Below are 18,830 nucleotides of genomic sequence, written 5' to 3' on the forward strand. Positions count from 1 at the left end.
TCCTTAAATATAAAGTTAATAAGTGATTTTATTAATTGTAAAACTTTTTTTTAATCTTTTATATGGCGTTTTAAGAGATATTTTGTTTGTATTCATTTTTTATTATCGCTTCTTACAAAAATTGTCCTAGTATCAATAATCAAATGCCATTAATTGTTTTAGACTTAGTAGAAGTAGGCTTGACTTAGAGTCTACCTATTGTTAGTTAGGTTCTAATGAAGTAAATTCAAACTGTTTAAAGTGATAAATATATGATATCGTAGTTTTTTAAATTTATATATCACTATATACAACAATTACATTACATATATAAATTTTAAAAACTTATAAAAACAAATACATTGATTTTTATATATTCTGATTGACAATAAATTAAGTTGTAATAAATTAGTATTGATTTTATACAATTATTGAACTTCTATTTGATGAAGCCCTTTCAAGAAGGTTAAAGCATTCTAAATCTTCCGGCTTTGCATTCATTGCCGTATAGTCTATTGGAAATGTTGCTGGTTCCTTAATTGCACAACCAAACACATATTGTCCAGGTCCATTAGGGAAACGTCCTAAGAGGAAATTTGCAAAACAAAGGCGATACAAGGAGTAATTCAATTTATAATCTCCATTCTAAAAAAAAAAATATATATATTAATTATTTAATTTTTATAATGTTGATAAATTGTTTTTAAGTGTCATCTATTGTCCCTTGGTGAATATATAAATAATAAAATATATATTAATAAATATTAATGAAAATTAATAAATGCAAATATTTGTAATTATTTTCAATTAATGATATTGAGTAGTAATAAAAATAAATTAAATTATTCACAATTACTAACTTATGCTTTGTTAGTTCAAAAATGTTTACAAGTTCTAACAGAAGTTTGGTCAAGGTATATTCATAAATCATTTTTAATTCTGATCTTCAGTGTTGGTAGCTCATTCTTCAAATGAATGATTTAAATTAGAATGAGGTGTCTAGAAGCAGGAATTGTATTACATCCAGAATAGAATTACCAAATATGTAATAATTTTACATTAATCACATCAATCATTAGTAATTATGATTCCATGAACATCAGACAATAATAAAAGGTTAAACCTTATTACCACCATTAGTGGAATGTTCTTGCAAATGGAGGAACAAGGAATTTATTTACAAATTATTATATTTAAAGAATAAGATTATGACAATTATTGCTTACTGCTGTCATAGCCCTGTAGGCTTTATCAAGCATTTCACCCACTCTCTGTGCTGAGAATCCCATTACTGAAGAATAAAAGGCACTCAGCTCATCTCTTGTTATTACGCCACTACCTGTTTTCAAATCAAATTAAAATTCTTTTAATGGCAACCTACAAAAAATTTACTTCAAATAATATATCTAACAAAACTGCAGGTTAACTAGAGATTATCCTGTACTCATAAACATGTATATAGATCCTTATTTTCATTATTTGAATTCAAAGGAAACTTATTTAATATTTGAAGTACTCAAAACATGGTTTGTATTTACTTTCACTTTTCATTCTATCATTTCTTTTGTAATCTTACCAATTATTTCATGAAAATAATTTCATTTTTCTATTGTTTTAAAATTGCATTAGTAATTTATTAAACATTAAAATTATTTTTGCTCGACCTTCTATAATATATCTACATTATTTTATAATATTGATGTATTGTAGTATTTTATTATAATCTAGTATACTATAGAATATAATAGTCTATAAAATATAAAATATGATTGGCCATTGTAAAAGATGGATGAAAGTGGTAAGTTAAGAAATGAGTTTGAAAATCTACTCGCTATATAAATGGATACTGTATCACATAAGCCATGCAAACAAGATTGTATGAAATGTGATTATTTCACTTCTCTTTAACAGATGGAAAAGGAGTATTGGATCAAATAAAGTTCATTTGCATATATTACTAACAAAAATATTAAGCAACAATATTTCATCAAATTGTACCAAATTATTATTAATTGAAAGTAAAAAATAAAATAAAATTGAATATATTCAATAGTTGTTCTTTTACACATAATTATCATTTTATTTTATTTTCTAGCTAGTAAACATTAATAAAAAAAAAAATATAATTACCGCTTTTGTTAATTGCGTTAAATATTACTTTGGGAAAGTACTGAAGCCAAATTGGAAGTTCATGATAAGACTTGATTCCTTCCAGAAGTACACCCCAGAACCAAAGCCAGTCCTCAATACTTAAGAATAATTTGTTGATATCTATGGGAGGGGAACCTTCAGCTGTAATTTAATGTTTAATATAGTTAATGAACATAAGGCAATAATTACCGTATAAAGAATCATTATTTTTTATTTTAAAAGTAATTAAATCTTAAGCATTTTCATAAACTGATTTCATTCATGATTTCTGTGAGAGAAAAAATGCAATTATAATTATAAAAGGATTATGCTTAGAATAAGAACCTCAAATATGCTATAGCTATAAAGTACATGAAAATTGTACAATTACTCATTTAGAAAAATTTAAAACTAACAAAAACAAACTACACAATAAATTTTTATCTTTGACCTAAAATTGTATGCAATAATTATATTAAGTGAATAAGAATATGGTAAATAAACTTATTTACTTTTCATTTTTTGTTCTCTTGGTTACCGATATTTTAATTAGAATGGATTCATTAATTTCTGAACTATACTGTCCTTGGAGAACCATGGCCTCTTCCACTCATCTCTATCAGTTACTAAAGGCCTCCAGTGGTTTCCACCCATCATCTCCCACATAATCTAGTTATCTGAGACAGGGATTCATTCAACCTCTTCCATCACTTGACTTTCCAAAAATCTGTTTTCTTGGAATTCTTATTGGCTTATTTTCCTCTACAAGTCTCAACCATCATACCTTATTGAACTGAATGATTCTCAAAATTCCTTATTCAACATATAAATCCCTTAATTGAAGGTTAGCCCTGGATCGGTCCATAAATTTATTGAGGATCCTTTTACTTATTTTGGAAAGGGACCATACCTCGCATCCATAAGTCACAATTGGCTTCAAGATCAATTTATATGAGAACATTTCGCCTTTCTAGAGAGGCTTTTGCAACTCAAAAGTTTCTGTTTAATTAACAGACATCAGTTTCTTATTAAAATGGATAGTACATTTTTATTTATTTATTTTTATTCAGGTGTCTTTAGGAATAATAGATAAATAATCAGGAAGTAATTGTGCTGGTTATGGTATGATTATTGTATAAATATAATTGTTGATGGATTCTATTTTTTTTAAGAAAAATGAAAAAAGGATTAATTCAAAGTGGAAATAATCATTTTATACTCAACTTTATAATTGTATGATTGTAAATTGAGGCATACCAGGTTCTGTACCAGAACCCTTCCTATACCTTGGCTGATTAGGGTGTAAATTTTAATGAGGCTATTTCTGTATATAGTGATAACTAGCCCTTCTGTGGAACAGTGATGGATTGAAGAATTTTTAGAACACCTGAGTTAATTTCATTTAGAATGTTATATACAGGCAGATTATTGTATTTTTATCATATAAATATTATTTACTTCTTACAAAACATAAATATTGTATTAATTCATAGAACAATTATTGCTATATAATATTATATTTTGTGATTTTGATATATCATACCTTCTGAGCTTGTATCTGGTTTCAGTGGATGTATAAATGTTTCGATGAACCCTTGCTGCACTTGTTCAAGTACTAAATAATCACCACTATTTGTCGACCAGTCAGAGAAATGTCGAACTCTCTGTAATTCAATATGAATATAAATAATATTACTCAATCTATTGAGATGTAAAAGTAATATTTTGATGTTGCATAATATAGGCTATCAGAAGTTCTTTTTGATTCGATGAACCAATCAATACCAGAAGATGAAAGAATTCTTTATATTTATATTTTAGGATAAAAGAGTTAAACAACTAAATGTATTTTGAATTCATTTTCTTAATCTTGAATAAATGCCAAAAATAGTCTATTTTCTTCAGCTTTTCAGTTTGATATTTGAAAAAAGTTAAATAATTAATTTCAATCTTTAATAAATGTTCCATAGGATCCAAAGAATCAAAATTATGTCTCCCTGATTTGGTTTCATTACAATTTAGAGACAGTCATTGAAAAACTTAACAGTGAAATTAATGTTTAAAAGTGAATCTAACTATAATATACATTATAATATATTATTCCGACTGATATTAAATTTATGGCTCATTATTCAATTTTAATATTTCAGTCATAAAACTTTTTAAAAATTAACAACCATCTTAATCTAGATGATTTTATTTTTTGTGATAATTCTCCTTAAAGATAATATTTATTTTTCTTCATCTAATTTTTTTTTTTTTTTTTTTTTTTTTATCATTAATTGGTATCTTGTTATAAATGATGTAATACTAAATTATGTCACTCACTACCTGTCACAAAACTGAGATCAAGACATAATGTCAATAAAACCAATTTCTTTCATAGATACCGAAAACAATAGCTGTATTTTTTTCAGTATTCATGAAGTATTTTTATAAAACATTACTTGAATTTTAGATGGAACAGACTAACGACTGTAACAATTTTTCCTCTCCCTCAATTTTAGGTCATTTCCTTGCTAGGTTTTTAAAATAAACACTAATACACATAATTAACACATATATAAAGGAAAGTGTTAGGTGAAAGGTAATCAGACTACACAGGTAGGAATCAGAAGAAAGATGGTTTTTTTAGTTCATTTTTCTAACCACTTCAGTAACTTCCAGGAAAGTGATTTCACAATAATTTTTAGTATTCTTATTGGTGAAGTGGTCTCTCTCAACAGCTCAACAAAATAAATAATGACTTATATTTTGTATATTACATAGTCTCGTAGTATTCAAGAATCACATATGATATCTTTGCCTTTTTGTAAATCTATTCTATGTACATTGAATACACGATTTTGGTTTCCATTTTTTTTTTTCTTGAAAACCTGGGAGTGTTTTCCCACTTAAGTCAGTTCATCTATATCAAATAAAATAGTGCTGAAATAGTCTATTGGTTCCTTTCCTTCCAAATAATGTATCATAATGTATCCTAACAAATCATGTAATTTATGACATTTGATATTATGGGTTGTTGGGTTGTATTGTCATAATGTGACAGTACGGAATATTTTCATATGTGATAATACTGCAAAATGGAGAATGTTTTCATGAATGGAATATGGTCCGGGTGCGGTCAAATGTTTTCAGTATTTTTTAGTTGTTTTAGTATTGTTAGAGTATCATATCATTAATAGTTTATGGTCAAGACGTTTAGACTGACTGCTGCTAAATAAATATTTTCATTTACAAAATATTTATGAGATGTGTGTAGCGTGCTGTGCACTTATATGCATACAACCTAGCTCAAAAATGAAAAGTCATACGAAAAAGGTCATGCAGTAAGAAAAGAAGAAACTTCATATTTTGTTTTGTAAAGCTTTAATTTTTTTTTTTTTGTTGAATAGGAAGCAAAAACTATTTAAATTAAAACAAATACAACTAGTCTTTGATAAAATTACTTAGGGTGCTTTTAAGTGACTAAATACCGCAAAGTTTTATTATTAACATTTAATGTTAATAATTAATTAACAGTTAATGTCAGGAATTAAAAAAAAAAAATTATCAGCCTCCTACTGGACTACAAACGGTAATTGTTATCGTTTATAATGGTGTTGTATAGAGACATAAAAAAAAGTTGTGACTCCCCTCGGTATTGGAAAGTGCAGATTTTTCAAACTCGTCAAGGGCCCAGGAGTCCTTAAGATCCATATTGTTAACGAAGTACTGCTTGTAGCAAGCTCCAGTATTTCTGGTGGGTGTCCCCGAACTGTTTTTGTACATCAGTTGCGTAATGATTAGCGGATGGAAGAGCACTTCTTGAGTTCCTGTACTCGAATCACAATAGAATTATAATATAGTCAAGTTTCTGAGAACGAACATATAATAGTGGGTCATTTGTTGTGTAAGCCCAACTGGTATTTTGCAGCCTATCATTGGCATCAAGAAGGAAAAATACCGATTATTAAAAAAAAAAAGTATCTATATACAATAACCTTCCACCTAGGAATTGGTTTGATGCTCAGGTACAATTGTTCAAATATACAGTTTAAAATTTAAAGGCTCGGGAATCATTTTTCTTCTTCTTTTTTACTTTCACTTATCTATATATAGAATATTTAGTAAGGGGAAGGATTTTGTGATCCCGGAAAATTTCGAATCTGTGTATACATGGTCTGCATATTTGTCCATGTGAAATAAAAAGTTGTATGAAACTGAATTTACATATTTAAGTCAGGTATATGAATAGGATGCTACTTTTTCAATAAATTATGGCCGCGATTGCCACGTGATAGAATCGATTTTCAACATTTTTCATTTTTATGAGAAATGGCTCTAACGGTGTTTATAAAACTGTATGTCGATGTACAATCTAGTGATCTTTTAACATCACTTAGGTCTTGTCTTCATTGAAATAGTTTAACATGGCTTAAATGCTCAATTTTCAAAATATCTTCTGAAGCACATTTGTTTTGTTTATTTGAAATAATGAATCATTTTGCATTGTTAAGAGTAATAAAAAAAAACCACTTCGAAGATCCCAATCGGAATCGGCTATGTTATTGTTAAACTTTGGTTTTCTTTGTAAGATAGTTGATATTTGTTATTTGCATATCGAACAACCCTAAACTATGAATTTTTGTAACAACAGAAAAATAAAAATCTGGTCTAGTGCGTCTTCATCACAAACTTTCACTTAACTTTATTTTTGAAGTTAAATTTATTTTTTTTAGTTTAAAAAAAATATCTGAAGACATCTGTATTCGAGTGGGATGAAGTTTGTTATCATATGTTCTGTATCATATTTAAGATGAGTTGGATATTGAATCAGTTCTAAATTTTAATATGAATGATTATGAGTCAGAGAAGAAAAATATTGCAACATAAAATTGAGATATGAATAAGTATAATTTGAAATAATTGATTATTTAGTAAATTAGATTAAAGGATTAAAAGGTGATCTTGGCTCAGAGAAATTAATGGTTTTGACTTATACAATTTAAAACCAACGCTGTAGAAATCTATACATATAAATATAAAGCTATTACAGAGATTCTAAAATATTTAGTTAATTCCGAAAGGGGTTTTCCACTAAAATTTACTTTTTATTCCGATGATATAAAATTTATTTTTATGTGAATTAATATTTTTTAATTATTATTATTTGTATTTATATGCAATAAAATAGTAACAAGTGACTTGTGCAATATTTCTTTCACTGTCCTGAAACTTGTCTCGAAAATCAATTTATCGACATCGAATCTATAAATTATGGCATACATAGTTTAGTGACCCGTTTATAGTGATTTAATTGTTTATGAAAATCTTTTTTTTACTATCGATATCTTCCTTCTTTAGATTTTAGGAATTAACACCTCGAGATAATCAGACAGTTTTTCTTAATATTACCTATAAAATTCCCGAATTTCTCTGAGTATTTTTGTTCCGTTCTTGTTGTACGTGATACTTAAAGTTTTTAGATGTCAAAAGAAAATGAAAAGTACATCTAATAAACGTAACTATACATTATATATTATATTATATTTGGATTTTATTGGTTTTTAATTGTATTAAACGCTTCGTGAAGGGCTTTTAAAGTCCTAGCTTTTATTTAATGTTAATTTTCATCGTTCATTCCTGGGGTCCTAAATATTTATTAAAAAGTGATCCTGAAATAAGCTAAGTATATAAGAAATTATAAAATACGAAGAAGATGGTTAAGGTTGCGGTCAAAAAAAGAACAAATAGTTTTAACTATTCAATGTCCTAAATAGTAACCCTGACAATCTTCTTCATATTTTAAGTTATGCAGTCAACTATAAATAAATATATATTATAAGAAATTTTAATAAATTATACTTGCTTCTGAAAATGATTCAAAATCTTGCACTGAGATAATGTCGTCCCTGTCCATATCAAAAACGTGTGAAAAGAAATGGCTCAATTTTTCTTTCTGGGTTTCTGTGAGCGAAGGATTTGCTCTGTCGTTGAGGACGTCGTCATCGCTGGGAAATCTTTTGACCCAAGTGGCTGCAACAGATTATTGTTTTTAATTATAAATATTCATATTGTTATAGGATTTATACAAATTATTATTTAAAAAAATATGATAACAATCTAGGTGGTTTCAACTTACACAGCGACAAACAATGCTAATAATACCGATAAAGCTAATTGTGTTTTTTAGTACAGAAAATTACCATCGTAAGAATCTAACATGATTTAAGGCAACGTTGTCAGAAATGTTAAGGTTGTTATTAATCGAGAGTTCAGAAGAAATTATCCAAAATAATTATAGATAAGGTTTAACCTCCTGATACTCGTATTTCAAGCCATAATGATAATGTAAACGTTTAAAGGAAATTAAAAAGATTGATGGTTTTTAATTACTGGTATAATAATTAATTTGAGGAACGATTGTCTTACCTTTTTCCCCTCCAAATATACATAAGATTTGAGGATTTGTTTTTTAATTTAATTTTTAAAAATTGTAAAAATGTATGAAGGCATTAATTGCTCTTTCTAGTAAATTATCTTTAGTCCATATTTTTATTTTTCACACTATTTTATTAGATGTTTGTTATCTTACGATATATGACACAAAAATGGTTTTTAATTTTTATATATATATTTTTTTCACATTCGGATTTTTATAATATTCGTCTAAACGTTCTACTTATATAAACATTATTTGATTTTTTTTTTAATTACTATTGGTTCACTTTTTTAAAATAATTTATTATTATTAGATATATTTTATTATTACATTATTTTGAGTTGTGTTTTTTACTCTGAGGTGCTAGACCCATATTCTATGTCTGTTGTATTATTCTGAAGAATAAATAAAGAGTATATATACACACATAAGTTATTATCTGTTTCTTCCTAATATATATTTTCTAAAATGATTAGCTAAAGATAATCATGTCACGTCTACCCTTGGAACTCATGACGCCTAAAATATTCAATGCAGTCCAGAGCATTAATAATTGTTGTAAAAATTAACTTCATCTATATATAACAAATTTTACATTAACCTGATGAAACGTAGAAGTTACAATTTTGGTTATAACATTTTACACAGGTGATAAAATTTGGCTTTGTAAGGAAATTTCTATACAGGTAAAAAAATATTTTTGTCTATTTGTCATTGTATTTTAATATTTAAATATATATTCTAAACATGGAATAATAATTAAAATCTTTATTTATTACTTATAAAGTTTGCTTTTGCTGAAACTAGAAACAATATTTCGGATTTTAAGTGAATCCTTCCCACATTTTACATTTGGTACAGATTAACTTCAAAAGGCTTGACAGAATAATTTGCCATATTTTACTTTTTTAAGTCGATAAAGTTTTTTTTTTGGGGGGGAGGAGGGAGGGGGCAAAATAAACGCTGTAAGAACATTACTTTTTACTGTTCAGACAATCACAAATTGAAAATTTTCCTAAAAGTAATTCGTAATTATCTCACATTTTGTGAAATATTGTAAATATATAAATACTAGTTCTAGGAGTATATCAGATACCAGATAAGAGGAACGTATTTGAAGTACTTTTACTTACCTTTTATTTCAATCCATAAGATTTTATATGCTCAATGGTTCTCTTAAAATAGCAGATAACCAAAAAGACTGAAGTCATATTTTATATATTAAAAAAATAAAATAAAATAAAATAAATTTTTATAAAATTCTAATAAAATGTAAAAATATATAATGAATTCTGGATGTTCAGAACACGAAGAAATAATTGTACTTGGAACTTAACAGTGCTCAAGTGGTTATAATTATTTTTTTATTAAATTGTTACAAAATTAATTCTTTATATTTTGTACACCTAGTTATCATTCAGTATTATTATTAGTATCAGTATTCTTCTTATTAAAATCTATTGAAAATTGATGATAACAACTTTTTTGAACAGAAAGAATATTATTGGTGATATTCCACAAAATAAGAGACGATTTAGTAATATTTTAGCTTTCTGGGAAACAGTAAATTTATGAAAACCTATAACATTAGATAGAAGTATAAGAAGTAATGATCATACAGATAAATTAAATCTCAAATTGAAGGAAATTTACTTTATCAGTCTAAAGTTTTACAGACTTTATCTGGTTAAACCATTTTTTTTTTATTTCTTACATTGAAGTAATGAAAAATTTGATAGACTGGGAAATTCACGTTGACCGATTTAATTGTAAAAAAAGAAAAAGAAAATATGTTATCTTCTAAAAATAAAATAAATCAATAAATAGGAAAATATTATCAATTATTAGTTTTCAGTTCCTTATTTCAAATATCACCAAAATTTTGGAACAGCGAAATTGCAATCAAGTAAGGCATAAAGACACGAGAATAAATACAAGAAACCTAAAAACGTTTAAAAATCAAATTTGCAATTGTGGTTTTATTTATTTTTAAAAAATATTTTAGACATTGACATTTTTTTGTAAATACTACTGTTTTTATGGTATTTCTGATTTGATGTGCTCTTTATCGCAAAAAAAAAAAAAAATGAAAAAAAGACTGTTAATTGAACATCAAGATAAAAAAATAATCAATGGCCCATTTTCTTCGTTTCTCAGTGCATAAATACATATCTACACACATAAGTAAAGCATGAATGCCAATACTAAATTATGTAAATAAAAAAGACACTTAAAAATAAATATGCAGTAAAAAAAAGTAAAAATATTAGGTTTCTTCTTGAAATATTAGAAGAAAGAAACAATTAAGGAGTTTTCATCCCAAATTCAATATTTACACTTTTTGAAAGTTATTAAAAAATTATTTCGGGTCCATCTCATGTAGACAAATACATTTTTATTAAAAAATGTGGATTCGTAACACCTATTTGACAAAAGCGAAAATTTAAATTTTGAATTAAACTGAATACGTATCAGGTTAAATTTTTTTTTTTTAAGAAAAACTATTTTTTTCAGAAGTGGATATATTAACTTGTGATTAAAAAAAAAAAAAAAAAAATCCATCCTAGAATATATACATTCCCCGTAATATATACTTATAAACATACATACCGATTACTTATACCGGTATATTCACATACTTATATCACACACTTAATTACCGAAGTAAGGAATTATCCGGATGTAAATTCAATAATTTTTTATTCAAAAATATATTATTTTCATTTAAAACATTTTACCTCAGTTTCGTTATAATAAATGGAAACAATTTTTTTTCCAATTTCTTTATCATTCAATTTCTTTTTGTTTTATTTATTTTGGTTTTAATATTATTTTAATATTTGAATTCATTGATTCCAGTATCAGAATAAGGCAACGAAAGGATTAAATAAGTTTAAATACTACTACTACAATACTAAGGAATCTAATTGCTCATTGAGTACTTCGGTAATCACAGCCGTGTTTACGACATTTAAGAGTCCGGAAGGATTATTGCGATATCAATCCTTATCAGGCACCACCTGTTTTAATAAAGATTGTTATGTAAGAGGAAGGTTAAAATAATCCTTATAGCTTTTCATGTTACTAACCGCAGTAGGATGTACCAGAAGACACTGAAAGAACAAAGCTTCCCGGCATTTCAAGTCCTAGTTTATTATTCTGCACACCTCTCCCGAAAACAGTAACCGATCAGACACTAATGCATGGCATGTTGTTCAAATAATAACCTCTTACGCACTATTCCATAGAGTTGCTACTAAAGTGTTCGTTGGAAACCACCTCTGATAAGATCACATTACACACGATGTACCGGCGACTGAAGGGAAAATAATGGCAGAATTGTTCGAGCATTCGTGGGAAAGGTCTGTGTGATGTGTTAAGTGATCCTAATGGTGTCGTTTATTCTTTTATCTCTTATTTTCGATTCAACAACCGGTTTTTTAATTATTAATTAAACAATTATATGTAGATATAAAAAAAAATAGGCATTAAGATCATTATGAATGATAGAACTATACTTGTATTTAATTTTTTAACAGTACTTTGTGTAGTGAAATGAAATTCAAATTTCAATCTGATAAGTCTTCAAAAGATTATTAAACTCGTAGTTCAAAGATCAAGTTCTCGAATTTATTGTGTTTGTTTAATGACGAAAGTTATAGTACGAAAGCCCTGTGGAAAAAAGTCAGTTGTTTTAACCCAATTTATGATTACTTTAATGAATACTACGTTTAATTACTCGTCAAAATTGATGAGTTTGGCAAGTATAGGTAGGAGAACAAAAAATGGCGGTTGTTTCAAAATGTTAAAAAAAAATTTACATTCGGAGGTCCATATTTTTTAAATAACCTATAATATTAGAAAACCTAATAGTACAAGAGTCGGGAAGAAAAATAGGCAATCTCATCCAAATTTTTTATTACTTTAATGAAAACTATATGTAATTACTAGTCAAAGCTGACGAGTCTGCCAGGAATAAGTAGGGGGAATAAAAAATGCCGACTGTTTCAAAACATTGATTTTTCATTCGGAGCTCTAGAAAATCTAAATTACCATTATTTAAAGAAGATTTGCTGAAATATCAGCCCTAATAGAGCTATTTACGTCCTATAGTTCTCGAGATATAGCCTTTTAAAAAGTAACATTTCATAAAAATGTACTGAAATATGAGTAGTTAGTTAATTTATTTTGATAAATCTATATCTCAGGATTTACGTGATATACAGATGTTTATTAGCACTCAAATAAAAGCTAGTTTAATGAACTATAAAGTAGTTTATGACCTTCGTAGGAACCGTAGTTTTCATGATATTAGCTAAAATAAATTGATTTATAGTTGTTCGGACAATAAGTTTGATTTAAGAAAAACTTTAGTTCATAAACCATTGGACGTACAGATGTCTGCCAGCACTCAAATTAAAGCTAGTTAAATTTACTATAGAATAGTTAATACTTTTTATCTTTGTAGGAGTTGTAGTTTTTATGATATTTGACAAAATAAACTCACAAAATGTTAATTTCTAGTTGAGGTGTAGATAGTTGACCGTAGATTAATGATTGGAGAAGTTTGTCGGGGGGGGGGGGGTGACCTGAAACTCAGGTCGAAACGTCGGCATAAAATAAATAAATATGGTTTTGTTTATTTATGTTGTTCTTTGCGCACCCCCCGACAAACTTCTCCAATCATTAATTTCTAGTTGTTTGTATAAAATGTTGGATTTTTAAAAAATATATCTCTAGATCCATAAGACGAACATGTATCTGCCAACGCTCAAAATAAAGGAAATTTAACTTACTATAAAGTAGTTTATGACACTGATCTTCGTAGGGGTAGTAGTTTTTATGATATTCACATATGAATATAAATTTGGTAAATGAAAATTTGTCCGAACGACTGTAAACCAATTTATTTTAGCCAATTTCATGAAAACAACTACTCCTACGAAAATAAACGTCATAAACTACTTTATAGCTCATTAAACTAGCTTCTATTTGAGTACTAATAGACATCTGTACGTCACAGGTTCCTGATATATAGATTTCTCAAAATAAATTAATTAACTACTGATATTTCAGTACGTTCCATACATTTTTATAAAATGTTGCTTTTTAAAAAGCTATATTTCGAGAACTATTGGACGTAAATAGCTCTAATAGGGCTAATATCTCAGCAAATCTTCTTTAAATAATGTTCTTTTAATTTTCTATTGTTTTTAAGATATAGAGGTCCCAATGAAAAATTAATGTTTTTTTAAGGTTTTGAAATAGCTGCCATTTTTTATTCCCTCTACCTATACTTGGCAGACTCATCAGTTTTGACTAGTAATTATACCTAGTTTTAAATTAAGTAATTAAAATTTGGGGTGAGATAACTGCCTTTTTTCTCCTCTTGGGCTCTTGTACTATAATAGAACATTTTTAACATATAAATTAGAGTACATTTTCTAAAATGTGATTCCTAGTGGACCTGTTTACGTCCGATAGTTCCCGAGATTTTTTAAAAATCAACATTTCATGAAATATATACTGAAATATGAGTAGTTAGTGAATTTATTTTGAGAAATCTATATCTCAAAAACCATACGACGTAAAAATCTCTATTAGCACTCAAATTAAAGCTAGTCAAATTTTCTATTTATTAGTTTACGACGGTTAACTTCGTAAGGGTAGTAGTTTTTATGATACTTTCAAAATGTTATGAAATTTTCGCAAAATGTTGATTTCTAGCTGCTCGGACATTTTTGATTTTGAACTGTCTCAGGAACCAGATGCTTGCCTGCAATCATATTAAAGATAGTATAATATATTATAAAATAGTTTATAACGTTCATCTTTAACGGGGTAGTAGTTTTTATGAATTTTGTATACGAAATTTTGTCCGACCGACAAGAAATCAATTTGTTTTAGTAAATATCACGAAAACTACTACTACTACGAAGGTAAACGACATAAAATTTTTATAGCTATAGATATGGTGTCTTATCCTGATCTGGATTGTATTTTAAATCATACTAAAGGGCATTGGATGTTCTATAATAATAATTCTACCCCCATATCTCAAGCCTTAAATTAGGGAAGCTTCTAGAACAATTCAAAAACGTGACGTGCTCAGCTTTGTTTTTTTCCTCATTTATGAAACCTTACCGGCTGCGTAATTTAAAGCGTGTAAGATTTAAATTTTTTCCAAATCTCTACTAGTAATATACTGTTTATAACAACTGTGCCAAATTATAAGAATATCGTTGGTAAGGTTTTGAATTGACATGGGATCCATGAGATAAATAAAATTGTATGATTTATTTAATTATATAAAATTATTACATTTATTTTATAACTGACCTTTATATTCCTTTCGATGGTTAGAAGTGATGTTAAGTTGAACCCCGCTAATCCGGCCAAATCTTCCCTACTCGAAACCAAGATTATTCGGAGCGATATTCCCTTTCCTTTTAAATTAAAAGGATTAATTAGTGAAAATTCTCTTTTGTCTGTATCATAGAGCTTTAATTATAAATTTTATCAATTAATAATATAATTAGGCTTTAATTCCTGCCGGGAGGGTTGACTTTTATTTTGTGGTGGCTTTACGGGATGTAAACTTGAATGGAAGTTAGGTTGGCTATCTGTAAGAAAGACCAGGAAGAAAAAAAAAAGAAAATTGAGAAAGAGGCTAGTTTTACTAAGCTACATAATATATATAATATAAAATATAAGCAATTCATTTTAACTAAATTTCTCAAATTAAATACATATCGTAAAGAGCGAATTCTACAAAGTGGGCATTTTAATATTTTTATTATTGAGTATTTTTTACTGGAATAGCTACTGATTAGTTTAACCATGTGAAACATAATTAAGAAAGTACTACGTCCTGAAAAATGCAAATATACTATATGATTTTTATTTATAAACCATGTAAAATACAAAATTTACTCTTTCAAAAATTGTTAGATTGTCCTTTTTACACAACTCCTACGTTACAGTCACGTATGTGATACATCGTACAAACACCGATTTCTTTTTTCAAGTTACCACCATCTCATCCCTGGTACCATTATTCTACTATTCATATAATTTACCATATCCATTAAAATATTTCTGTAATTTTATTCAGAGCATACAATGGACAAGAGAAAAAAAGATTGATTCTTTAAATAAATATTTTTTCTCTTTAGATATATAAACATTACCTCTTGTGTAGGAGACAGTATCCATAAAGCTACCCGATCTTGGACCACTCCTCCATGTCTTGGTTATATTGTGGAGTAGCGATCGACACCTCTCCGGAGTACTATTATCCGTTTTTAAAAGTTTCTTCAGAACGTTGCACGCTTCTTCTAGAGCCTTCCTTTTACCACGATTCCTCACTGAGTCCTCTGAGTCCTTCCTTTCCGATTCTGGCAATGTGATTCCTCCAGATGTTCGTTCCGGTTCGGCTAAGGGAGGACACATGTCTCCTACGTGCTCAGAACCCAGGTTGAATGAGCTTAAGACCGGTATATATGAACCGCTCACGTTTGCATCAAGAGTACCACTGACCCTAACAGGTAGAGGCTTGCCCCTCAGACAAGTTTTCTGTAGTTTTTTTAACAGAGCCTTCATAACTTCATGACTGAATATTCTACGAAGACCATTAGAGCGCACTAATTTTCAAGCCTACTTTTGATATTTATACAGAAGTATAATCTTAATCAGACACGCAAAATCGTTTTGGATTATATACTGGTAACACATGATTTTTCAATTTTTTGGTTTACCATTAATAAAACATATACTACCGTAAATTAATCTCACTAATTAAGAAGGTAGTGTAATACAGTTTTATTGATCAACAAATTATTGTCATCTAATTTAATTAATTTAGGAAATCTAATTATGTTAATAAATAAAATTATGATCCCAAACCACTCACGCACTGCACTCATCTTCAGGGGCGTTGATAAATATATTATTTGAGGGACGTAATAATCTTAATTTTCCCAAATGAGCATATTATGAAATATTTGCCCATCGAAGACGTGATAACCGGGAACTTCGTTGTGGGTTCGATTCCCACCTGGATAAGTCAATATTTATTTCATGGCGACCCCGAGAAATGACCTTGACATTCCCACTGGGGCTGTACAGGGCTTCGATGAGAGTAAAAATAAAATCTATCCCTGCAACATGGTTGCGAATGTTGACGCTAGACAACAACTTAATTATCATTTAACCCAACGTTATATCTATAAAATCATAATATCTATGTTAATTTAAAGGCAACAATGTTTCACCAATTTTAATTTATAAACAATATGTTCTGCATTTCGGCTTTTATGCCATATTCACAAAATTGGAAGCCATGGCAATTTGGCATGAGAACCGAAACATAGAATATATTGCTTATAAATTAAATTTGTTGAAATATTCCTGCCTTTAAATTTAAAAAAATGTATTTCCACTTTAAATAAATTTCATTTATATCTTAAAATTTAATTAGTATTGATTTTTAACTTAACTCTTCGAGTAAAAAGGTTTACCATAATTTTTTTACTCGGAGAGACAGGTTTCAATAAAACTTTTTTTTTTGTGATACTAGGTTGTAAAATATTAAACGTTTGTCCGACAATAAATTGTGGGCTCTTCTAATTTAGGGTATATCGCCTTAAGAGCCGAGAATAAAATATGTTATATAATTTTAGTAAGTTTTGTTATCGTATTTTGCCTTTGCTTTGTATAGATTTAAAAGTTATTATTAGGGATAGGATTTTTATGTGCTAAAAAATCCGAAATATGTGCTAATAAATTGTCAAATATTTAAAAAATATGTAAATAATATGTATTTATAAATTTTGTATTATTCAACAATATAAATTAGTAATTTTATAACTTAAAAAAAGTTAAATAAATATTTATTTATTATATATTAGTATTATTCAACAATATAAATTAGTAATTTTATAACTTAAAAAAAGTTAAATAAATATTTATTTATTATATATTACATGAATAATATTTAAAAGAAATTATGTTAAAATATGTAGAAAAAAACGTACTTAAAGAAAACATAGCTGTTCAATAACAAGGCATTAATTAGTAATTGTAATTTAACTAATTGATTAATAATTACTCAGAATGAATTATAAACAAATTTTAAATGGAAATAAAGAATAATCCTTATTAAAAAGAAAAAGAAAAAAACTTTAGAAAAATATTTAAAACTTTGAAAGAAATCAATTATTCAGCAGGGTCAGTTACAAAATTATTGCAGATTAAATAAATTTTTAAATTTTCAAATAAAAATCTTCGTCGGTTTGACCGCAGAATTGACTTGTACCGGCTAAAAGATCTTTCAACATTTACTGATTTACTTAAATGAAGCTATTTCCATTGCATCCAGTTCGGTATTCTGCATCACCTGTTATAATAAGGAGTAAGACCCTTGCTCTTTTTAATTAATTCTGAGAAATTCTTGATGTAATTCTGTGTGAAAATTTATTATTGCCACTGCTTTTAATTTTTGTTCAATTATGAAGACACAGAATTTGTACGCACTATTTATGATAAATGATAAATTTCACTTTTAAGTTTCTTGCGTTCTCTTGAATTTTACGTTGTTGCTGCGAAAAATGTATTTACAATTGAACAAATAATTTAAGGAAATATGTGATTCAGGACCAAATACTTAAAAATATGTTAAAAACAACAAATATTTAAAAATATGTGAAATAAAAATGGCTTCTTTTGGCCAGAAATGTCTTGAAACATCTATAGTTAGTCTTGAAACATCTATATTTTTGGTCAGGTAAAAATATGTGAAAACATAAAAATCCTATCCCTAGTTATTATATACCAATCGATATGTTTTTCATGTAAAAAAAAAAAAAAAAGCTGATCATATTAAATTAGTTTGAGTGTACGAAAAATTAAAAATACCAAAATTTGTAAAAAACAAGTCAGGTTCATATCAAGCATACTTTTAAATTAAAATCTTTTGAGAAATAAAAATTTAAATAAATTTTTGAATTTGATTCTTGGAGGATGTTTTTTTTGTCAATGTCCCACTTTCACAGAAAGCATCAAAACTCTTCACAACTTCATCCAAATCCCATGTTTACTACAACTGTTAGAATGCCGCATTTATAATCTTCTAATCTACATCAACATCCTTTAGATCGTACGCCTTCATAAGGGAGAAAATGAAGATTCGAATTGATAAAACTCCTCAAAAGTTTGATTTCACGTCTTTAATTATACGTTTTTTTGTATAACAATATTTATGCCGTTTCATGTAGTTTATAGAGATCTGAACCATTTC

At 27.6% G+C, this 18,830-nt stretch overlaps 1 protein-coding gene across 5 annotated transcripts in view; it reads right to left on the minus strand.

Moving 5' to 3' along the window:
- Positions 1-21: 21 nt before the first annotated feature.
- Scp2 (Sarcoplasmic calcium-binding protein 2) overlaps positions 22-18,830 on the minus strand; it is a 38,897-nt gene continuing 20,088 nt past the window's right edge. For 2 of the 5 annotated variants that reach the window (XM_067052746.1, XM_024361705.2), the window contains exons 4-8: positions 7,961-8,127; positions 3,653-3,773; positions 2,110-2,271; positions 1,206-1,318; positions 28-624 (exon numbers count right to left, since the gene is read on the minus strand). In XM_067052746.1, coding sequence (XP_066908847.1) covers positions 400-624; positions 1,206-1,318; positions 2,110-2,271; positions 3,653-3,773; positions 7,961-8,127 — 788 coding nt within the window. In that variant the 3' untranslated portion in view covers positions 28-399. Of the gene's footprint in view, positions 625-1,205; positions 1,319-2,109; positions 2,272-3,652; positions 3,774-7,960; positions 8,128-15,723; positions 16,192-18,830 lie in introns of those variants that run through there. The other 3 variants (XM_014424453.3, XM_067052747.1, XM_014424456.3) reach the window with 3 other exon arrangements.

This window comes from Halyomorpha halys, unplaced genomic scaffold (genome assembly GCF_000696795.3).
Source record: "Halyomorpha halys isolate HHAL.00 unplaced genomic scaffold, Hhal_1.1 Scaffold470.1, whole genome shotgun sequence".
Taxonomy (NCBI): Eukaryota; Metazoa; Arthropoda; class Insecta; order Hemiptera; family Pentatomidae; genus Halyomorpha; species Halyomorpha halys.